The following is a 9517-nucleotide window of genomic DNA, read 5'->3' as shown; positions in this document are numbered from 1 at the left end:
GTCGGGCGCGGCGCGCGGGGGGCTGCGCAGGGCTTGCGATAGCAGCGTGCATGGGCGTGTGGGGTGCAGTGGTCTGCTACATGGGGCGCGCCCGGCCGCAACAACGGCCAGCCGCCACCCTTGCCAGCCGACCCTGGTCAAAGAGCGGCCGACCGCGGCCGCCCCCAAGCAGCAGCAGCAGCAGCAGCAGCAGCAGCAGCAGCAGCAGCAGCAGCAGCAGCAGCAGCAGCAGCAGCAGCAGCAGCAGCAGCAGCAGCAGCAGCAGCAGCAGCAGCAGCAGCAGCAGCAGCAGCAGCAGGAGCCAAAACCCACACACGCGTCGCCTTGTGGTGCGCGGCCCGCACCTTGTCCGCACCCACGGCCTCATTGATGCGGGCCACCAGCCAGTCGAACAGCCGCGCATAGATCACCTGGCGGGGGTGGCGTGTGGTTGAAAGGGTTTGATGGGGGGGTGAAGGAGTGTGAAAAGGGCGTGCAGTCGACACACCGCAGGGCAAGGCTGAGAAGGGTCGGGAAAGGGAGGCATGACGCGCAGCAAGGCTGGGACGCCAGCAGCCGCCAGGGGTGCCTGAGCGGGAGCGCAGCCAAGGCACCGCCCTCCCTCCCGAGATTGCGCGTGCGGGGTCGGCGGGGCCCTCCACTGAGCGCCGCACGCGCAATCTTGTGACGACCCCGTGGCCGGCCCCCTGGCCGCCGCCGTGGCTATGCCCCGCCGCGCGTCACCTTTGAGAGCGCGTCCAGCGTCTCCGCAGCCGCCTTGGCGCCAAGCGGGCTCACGATCGGCCCGTCCGGCGTCACCCGCGTCCGCGTCGTGACCGCCTTGGCCAGCGCCGCCGCGTCGCAGCCCAGCAGCGCCGCCGCGGCCCCCAGGCTGCCGCGGGACGCCTTGCTGAGCGTGCAGCCGTCGGTGCCGTTGTAGCAGGGCTCAAAGACGGCATCCCCCAAGTGCAGCAGCGCCGACAATATCGAGAAGAGCTGCTCCTGCTCGGCCGCCCCGAGGCCAATCGACCGCAGCGCGTGGCGCGTGACGAGGAAGTGCGCCGCGTCGTCGACGCCGGGCAGCGACAGGCAGCCGCCGGCGGACGTGAGGCGGTGCGCCGCGGCGTCGGCGCCGAGGCGCCAGCGGGCGCGCTCCTCGGGGGTCGCGCCGGCCAGAAGCTGCGGGCGGGCGCGCGGTCGGCCCGGCCAAGTGAGAAAACGTGGAAGCCGAGGCCCGGAGGGGATTACGGTGTTGTGCTGCCGGCGCCACCACGCGCGCCGTCGCAGCCGGCGCTGTCGCAGCACGCGCCGCCTGCGCCCCGGCGCGCCCGCTGCGTTCCCGCGTGCCTCCGGCTTCCGGCCCGCAGCCCCTCGTGCTCAGCCTGGAGTCCGGCCCAGCCACGCAAGTCTGACAGCACGCTCCCCGCACCCCGTACACGGCCCTGCTCCCGCATCGTGCTGGCTGTACGGTATTGGCAATTGATTTGGACTTCACTGCCGTACAGCTAGCACGCGCGCACGCACGGGCGTGCGCGCGCGCACGTGACATGCATGCCTCGCCGCCCTCGGCCCCACCTGGTAGAATATGTGGTAGTTGCGCTCCCCCTTGCTGGGCGCCACCAGCCGCGACCGCTCGAGCAGGTACGTGTGCACCCGTGCGCCGCTGATCGACCCCGCCCCGCTGAAGTGCAGCTCAATGTACTTGCCAAACCTGAATTAAGCCAAAGAATGTCATGCCGGGCCGTCCCAGTCAACACCAGGGTTCAGCAGAGCCCCCATTGCAGCCAGCAGCCCCACAAATGGTAGTGTGCGGAGCCCCTGCCCTCTCCCCTCTGCCCCAGCGCCACGGGTGCGGGCCTCTGTGCAGGGCGGCGCCCTGCACCTGTGACACCCGCCCTGCGCCCACTGGGCCGCGGCTCACAAGGCCCTCCCGCCCCCGCAAACCCCCCGTGCCCCGCACCGGGAGCTGTTGTCGTTGCGCACTGTCTTGGCGTTGCCAAACGCCTCCAGCAGCGGGTTGCTCTCCAGCACGCGCTGCTCGACGCTGGGCCCCGCAGAGTCGTCCGGCTCCGCGTCGGCCGCGCCCTTGTAGCCCTGCAGCCCACGGCGCGCGCGCATTGCAGCTCGCGTCACAGCTCGCGCTGCTGCGGCCAACTGAAGGCCCGGGCCTGGCGCCGGCCGCTCTGCTCAGCGAGCTGTCCTCTTGCCTGCGCGGCAGCCTCGCTCGCACCTTTACCCCGCCCGCCGCCTGGTGCTCCATGCAACAACCAGGCCTCAAGCCTACCCAACAGCTGCCCCTCTACACCCCGTTCATTCCGCCGCCAGAGGTCCTCCCACTTGCTCACGCCCTCTCGCATCACCGCACTGGCGCCCACCGCAAGCCTGGGCGCGTTTCTTCCCCTTGCGCGTCCGCCCTTGCCCCACCCTCGCCACCCTCGCCTCTTCCAAGCATGAAAGAATCTCAGCCTTCAAGCATGGACCCCCTGATGAAGGCATGGGCCAAACCCCCATGTAGAAGGACCCCCTCCCCCCCCCCACTCACCCCCAGGTAGGCCAAATACTTCATGAGGATCTTGCTGGTCTCGGTCTTGCCCGCACCAGACTCACCCGTCACCTGTGGCACCACCCAACGCGGGGGCAGGACGAAGCGGTCAACTTGCAGTCAACACGCCGCCAGGCGGCGCGCGTCGCGTGCGGCATGGTGGGCGCCTGCGGGCAGCGCGCCGTGCTGCAAGGGAACCCCCAGACACGCGCGCCATGGGACCCCCCAGGGGCCACCCACCAGCAGCGCCTGGCCCCTGCCCTCCTGGACCATCTGCCAGTACGCGCGGCTCGCGACCGCGAAGATGTGCGGCGCGCGCTGCGCCGCCGCGGGGCCGCCCTCCTCCGCGTCGGAGCCCTCCAGGCGGTACCGGTCCATGGTGGCGGCGTCGTACAGCTGCGGCATCGGGCCGAACGGGTTGACGGCGATGATGATGCCGGGGCCGGTGCGGGTGTAGATCTGGCCGGCGGCGTAGCGGCGCGCGAGGGCTGCGAGGACGGACGGCTCGTTCATGTGGCCCAGGCGCACGAGATCCTGGTGGGGAGGCGGGTGGGGCAGCGGATATGAGGCGGTGCAGGGGTGCAGGTTGAGGAGACCCGGGGCTCCGGTGTGGGGGAGGCGGTTGCTAGGGTCGGGATGAGTCGGGGGCATGGGTCGGTCGCGCTGCGCTGGGTGCAATGCCGTGCGGTCCGGTGCGGTCGCGTTTTTGGCAGCAAGGCGGGGCGGGCGAGGGCGGCCGCATGGGCCGTGATGAAATGATTTGTGTGATGCGTGAGCATGTGTAGAGGTGTCCGTGTGGATGTGGGTTGGGGGGTGTGGGTGGGTGGGGGCGTGCAGCATCGCACTTGTGCATTGCGTCGCCCGAGGCGAGGTGGCGAAGGCCAGAGCAGCATGTGCGGGAGGGGTAAGGCACGTGGTCGCAGGAGAAACTGCGCCGTTGCCTCCCGGTGCCATGCGGGAAGCGTGGCGTGCATGCATGGCACGTGCAGCCATATGGGGCCGCACGCGCAACACACCCCACTAGCGGCTTCGCCGGACCAACCCCGGCCGTCCCCCATGGCACACGCGGCGCCATCCCACCTGCACGCTGTCGTCGTTTCCTCTAAGCTCCACATCAGCGGGCGATAGGTTCGCCTCATCGCCGTCCTCCGTGCGCACAAGCACACCGGCTGTATCGACGGAAACGACGGTTGCCGGCAGCCACTCCGCCGGCGAGCCGCCCGTCGGGCTGGCGCGCGCCAGCACGCCGCCTGTGGGGCCGCGCCTGACCCACACCCCCGAGCCGATGTGCGCGGCGCACTGCGCGGGCGCCATCGTGGGGCGCGCCTAGGCTACCACGGCACGCACGCCCCGCCTCGGACGCGCCGAGTGGATTGGCTCACGGCGCGCCGCCTGCCTGAGCCGGCCACCACTCCAGAATTTGAAGCAGAGACACGCGTGTGTTTGGCTCAACGACAAGCGGCCTCGGCGCCTTGTGCTCGGTGGGTGTGGAGAGTAGGGCACCGCACCACGATTTCGAGTGAGCAATCTCACGTCTACGGCTCCGAAACACCGTGGTGATATTCCAACGCCCAACCTAACTGCAGCGTCAGCCTGGCGATGTCCTAACGGAGAGCTGCGGCTCCTTTGCTGCTCGTAGGGCCGTCCAAGTTCCGACCACGCGTACCGGTGACACAACTTCCACAAGTCATATACGACTCAGAAGTTTCATCGATATCACCACGCACACGGCCACGGTGCAGGGGGCGAGTGTGCGGAGTCACACCTGACCGGGTCCCCGTTCGATGCGTCCTCGAGCCCCTCCGCATGCACGCTTTGAAATCTCAGTGATTTCAAATGGCTGAAATTAGCGGCGCGCTCGAAGCCGCAGTCGTGGTGGTGTGGGGCTCGGAGACATGGCGGCGATCAATATCCTGCGTCTCAGCGTCGAGATGTGGCGGCCACGCCGGTGACGAGTCTGTGTGGAGGGCCAGCGTTGTCGCAATTACAGGGAACCGGGGTCAATTACAAAGAAGGGGTGTTTCTGAAGCGTACCAGTGGAGTGCGAGGAGACCCCACTTGCGCAACGCACACCAGTTGCCTAGCTGTTACGTCTTCGATGGCAACCAGTCTCTTCTCAACCTAATAAGTCAGCAAGGACTCCTCTCTGCTCACACGATCTCATAACTTCTTTCATTAGCACCTGCGCGGGCCCGCAAAGCCACCTGCAGTTGTGCTGGTCGCTTCCCACACTACACACGCAGACGGCGCCCAGCAGTGTTGGACTGGAGGGTTTGTGCCTGAGGAGTGCCTCATCTTGCAAGCCGCAACTTTGTGGGGCACCAAAGTTGTGACCGAAAAAATGTCAAGTCAGCGAGCCGCTGCTTGATTGCTGACGGGCTCATACAACCCGTGACCATTCCACTAGATGGGACGGACCTGCTGTGAGCATGCCGTGTATGCAAACGCAACGCAGCGCATAGCTTGCTTGCTTACTAGCAGCCAAATCAAGTCGTATAACTCAAGCATGTGGTTGTTTCCTTGCCAATGCAAGCACCGGCAACGCATGGGAGGAAGATGCTTGGCAGGACGGGGGTGTATTTGTCAAGGTCCCGTGATCCGCTGGCACAATGGCGGCATCAACGCAATGCAGCCATCAAAACGAAACTGATCATGGCGCCATGGCAGCGCCATACTACGCTGTACATAACACACTGCAACAGCACGGAGCAAATACACGAGCAGCGTCTCAGGTCACCTACGCTTCCTGGTTGCACGTTCCAGGCTTGCACTGCACGCTGCGGGGCTGCGGGTGCCCCGGGGTTAACGGCCAGGGACCACGCGGCCCAGCAAAGACGAAGGGGCGCTCAAGCTTGGCGAGCACGGCCGGTGGCGATGTCAGCCGCTGCTGTCACACCGCCTCAACTGTAGGCCCACCGCGCGCGCCCTTCCAGCATTTGCAGTACCGCCGCCCGCTCGAAGCATCGACACAGCGGCCCTCGTCGTAGTGCCGTGAGCGCTCCCAGCACAGGCTGGTGCACATGCCGGCCTTGCAGTTGTGATTGAAGGTCCAGTACTTCGGCTGCGGTGCCACTGGCGGTGATGCGCCCATCAGCTTCAGGCCACCATCCTCTCCCAGCTGCCACAGCGTGCGGCCACCTTTGTGCACCGGGTCGCCTGGGGGCCGCGGGTCGACGGGCGGCGACGGCGGCGCTGCAAGCGGCGAAATAGGGCGGTGCAGCCGGGCACATGTTCAGGCAACCGGCTGTGCGCAATTCATGCTTTGGTGTGCTCAAAACACATGTGCCATGTACCTGGCAAGGTGCACGTCAAAGCAAGATTTTCGTGTCTGCCCGCCCATGTTGCAGTCCATAACGAAGCAGCAGAGCGAAGCACAATGCTGCTACTGCGCGGTGTGCGTTCCACTTGTCGTGCATTCTCACCCTGGCCGTAAGTGAGCGACGCACGCGCCAGCAGCAGCAGGAGCAGCAGGCTGGCTGCGGCGCGCGTGGCTCTCGCCGGCGCCCCTCGCCGGCAGCACCAATCCATCTATATATGATAAATATAACTGTTTCACGCGGATGCTGTTCGGCACCTGCCCTCGAGGCTGCTCTACGTGCCCAACTCTGGAGGGCAGAGCGAGGAAATGTGCTGCTGTTGCTGGCCGGGATGTCCGATGCTTGCGAGCTGCTGTTTTAATGGTATTATATATGCCGAGAATGCAGCTGTTACGCTCGGGCCCTGCGTCCCATGAGGTGCGAACTGCACGTCGATCAACTTCGAGACCGGTCCGTATGATACGGTACATCAGCAATGTCGATGAATGCTATAGAACTGTAGTTCAAGGGCATAAAATTCGATTGTTATGAACCGCATGCGACATGAATGTCTCAGCGATTTGAGCGTCTTGACGGCGGGTGCGGCAAAGGCAACAGCGGTTATTTTATGCTCATTGTTTTCGCACGGTCTGATAGCAGCAAGTGTTCCATTTGCCTGACCAAGGTGTCTGTCGTTGCTATAATGCTGTAATGGACCTTGCCCGCTCGGCAGGGGAGAAGGTGGGGCCTGGTCTCAAGTCCGTCAAGGCTCACATTCATGGTGCAAGTTCGGCCCACCAGCCGTCTCATCCAATCCCAAATAAATTTCCAAGCCGCTTGCGACAACTCACTTTACACAAGGCACATGTGCATGAAGTTGGACGGTCATTCACCGCAACCAGAACACGCAGCTTGTTGGCAGGTCCCATGAAGGGTGCAACCACGTCGCCCATGTGCCATTGTAGAGGGCACTTTCAGCAGCACCCGTGTGCACACTGAAGTCTGCCTGCAGCAGCTTGAGCCGTCTTGGAGTCAGTGTACCCGCCGGGGGCGGCTCAGCAGCGCGTCCGTAATTAGTAGAGGGTCGTCTTTGCCCGCTGTATGCAGTGAAGGCAGGTGTACAACAAGCGGGATGGACGGGGATGTCAGGCGCGGCATGGGGCGGCGCAGCGGCAGGCAGAGAGAAGGGCCGCACTGCTATGCGTCGCACCAACGCAGCATGCCGCGCGGCCCACGCCCAAGCATATGCACAATCCCACCTGCACCGCCACCCTGCGGCCGTGGATCTCCTCGCCGTCCATCTTGCGGATAGCCTGGTGATACGGGAGTCGGCGTGTCCAGCTTGCTTGCAGCATGGGCGACCACAGCGGCCGTGCGTGACCCTCGCATACAACACGCTGCGCCGGCTGCACACCTTGTGCAACCTGGCAGCACGCAGGGGTGACACGCACCATCCCCGCCGTAGTGAGAGGGCCCTCTCACCACGTCCACCTCGTCCTCGCGAGCAAAGCCCACAAATCCAAAGCCGCGGCTGTGGCCGTTGTTGGGGTCGCGCACCACGCGCGCCGCCACCACCTTGCCAGCATCGCCAAAGTAGCGCTGCAGGTCCTGGGGGCCGGGCGGCGACGGTGGTTGCGCCACCGGGATGCGCAGTGGGCGTGTGAGCTTATGCATCCCCAGGTGAATGCCAGATGTTTGTGTGTGCATTTTTGAGCTAGCTCAAGGACACGTGCACGTCTCACGTGCTTGCGCGTGCTTGTGTGTGTGTGGGTGTGAGTATGGGGGGGGGGCGCGTGTGGGGGGCGTCCTCTTTTCAAGGTGGCCGGGGTTCCCTGCAGCACCCGGCCGCAGCTCACCCGCTCCTCAGTCATGAAGTTCAGGCCGCCGATGAACACCACGCGCGCGCTGGGAATCGGCTCCTGCTCCAACCGCCTGTAACCGCCACCGCCGCCCCTGTCGCCGCCGCCCCTATCGCGGTCGCCGCCCCTGTCGTAGCCGCCACCGCCCCGGTCCCTGTCGTACCCGCGGTCGCGCTCCCGGTAGCGGTCGGGGCTGCGGCTGCGGCTGCGGCGGCGCGGCGGGGAACGCCGGTCATACTCCGGGCTTCGGCGGCGCTCAGGGCTGCGGCGGCGCTCCGGGCTGTGGCGGCGCTCCGGGCTGCGGCGGCGCTCCGGGCTGCGGCGGCGCTCGGGGCTGCGGCGCCGGTCGCGGCTGCGGCTCCGGCGCCTGTCGGGGCTGCGCCTCGCCGGGCTCGCCCGCCTGTCCCTCTCCCTGTCCCTGTCCCTCTCACGATCGCCGCTGCCGCCGCCGCCACGCTCTTTGCTGCGGCTCCTCTCCCTGCCGCGGTCCCGGTCCCGGTCACCGTCGCCGTTGCGCTCGAGCGGCGCGGCACGGTCATCCCTGGCATCGTCAGCCTCAACCGGGCTGCATGTGAACAGGCGGCAGGGTGCACGGCCCATGTGGTGCAAGTCACAGGCGAGTATATTGCCAGATATCCGTGGCCGGGCCCAATGATTGCAATCGCGGAGGGCCCAGCCCCGCGCACTTCACAGTGTGCGTGCGCTGCTTGAGTGTGGTTTGCGGGGCCGCCGCACCTGCCGCTGCGCTCCCTGCTGCGGCTCCTGGCCCGCCTTCTCGGTGAGCTGCCTCCTGAATCACTCATGGTGTGGCGATGTGCAGCTGTGCTGGGCCTGGCCGCCTGCAAGGCGATCAGAGCTCTGGTGATCTGACTTCCAAGTGAGTTTTTGAGTCAGCTACAATCACCCCTGACAATAATCTCACCGCACGACGGCAGGGCATGTCGAGCTGCAAGTTGAATTGATACGATAGATCACACGGTTTCGAACGACCCGACCGATTCCCCTGCTGTTGAGGGTTTGCGGTGTATACAGCCAGGTGTTCTGCGTGCGTACTGTGCGGCGTGCCAGCTTTTGGCGCGCCATGCGTGGTGCGCCCGCTCTAGGCGCGTCCTGAGGCGCAGCAGCGTGGCCAGGCGGCGATGGCTTCATTGCGTCGAAAGTCAAATGTCGGGTCTCACTTGTTCACCCGCGCGGAGGAGAGCAGGTGGGGCGCGGGCCGACGACAGCTGCGACTGGAGTGGGCGCTCACCAGGACATGTGCCGTGACACAGTGCGAAGCGTGCGCTCGGGCCCCTGGCAGCACCTGTTGTGCACGAGGTGCCTTGCCTCGGATGCCGCATGACAGCGTGGCCCCTCAAACTGTCAACCAGGGATAAGAAGTCCACCGCGAGCGGCGTGAGCGGCGGCGGCAGGGACTCGTCCCAGGCACACCTGCTGCAGAAGCGCCTGCGCCAGGGCGGCGAGCCGGGGGCGGCGGGTGCGGCCTGCGCGCGTCGGCGAGCGCCGCCGCATGCTGCTTTGCTGCTGCTGCTGCTGCTGCTGCTGCGCCGCGCGCTGTCCGTCCTGCTTGTGCTGCTGTGAACCGCCACGCCTTCAGGAACGTGGCCGCCTCTGGGGGGCTGCCGCGATTGTCTGCTGCACCACCACCGGGCGCCGTGTGCCCTGGCGGCGCGACAGCCGGCCCGTAATCGGCCCCGCCACGCCCGACCACGCCCGCGGCGGCAGACCTTGGAGTTTTGCTGGGCAGCCGGGCGCGCGCCATCTCCGTGTTTGAGCAGGTAGCGGCCGCGCGCATGCGGGGTGGGGCGGGGCGGGGGGGCGCAGCACAAATGCGCGTGGAG

General features: G+C 66.3%; 2 protein-coding genes across 2 annotated transcripts; both read right to left on the bottom strand.

Annotated features, from left to right (window-relative positions):
* Positions 1-702: 702 nt before the first annotated feature.
* On the bottom strand, positions 703-3835 carry MNEG_5807 (Myosin-2 heavy chain; the record flags this gene model as incomplete). The annotated part of the gene is made up of 6 exons (XM_014045720.1): positions 703-1158; positions 1555-1690; positions 1940-2073; positions 2522-2593; positions 2762-3055; positions 3602-3835. The coding sequence occupies 6 exons, from the start codon at positions 3833-3835 to the stop codon at positions 703-705; spliced, it is 1326 nt and encodes a 441-aa protein (XP_013901174.1).
* A 3055-nt stretch (positions 3836-6890) lies between these two features.
* MNEG_5806 (Glycine-rich RNA-binding protein 8) lies at positions 6891-8933 on the bottom strand (the record flags this gene model as incomplete). Its single annotated transcript, XM_014045719.1, has 5 exons — positions 6891-6914; positions 7077-7130; positions 7300-7425; positions 7674-7881; positions 8926-8933. The coding sequence occupies 5 exons, from the start codon at positions 8931-8933 to the stop codon at positions 6891-6893; spliced, it is 420 nt and encodes a 139-aa protein (XP_013901173.1).
* Between the last annotated feature and the right edge of the window lie 584 nt (positions 8934-9517).

This window comes from Monoraphidium neglectum (assembly GCF_000611645.1).
Source record: "Monoraphidium neglectum strain SAG 48.87 unplaced genomic scaffold scaffold00890, whole genome shotgun sequence".
Lineage (NCBI taxonomy): Eukaryota > Viridiplantae > Chlorophyta > Chlorophyceae > Sphaeropleales > Selenastraceae > Monoraphidium > Monoraphidium neglectum.
The sequence above is the reverse complement of the archived record's forward strand: the minus strand, read 5'-3'. Positions and strand labels throughout refer to the sequence as shown.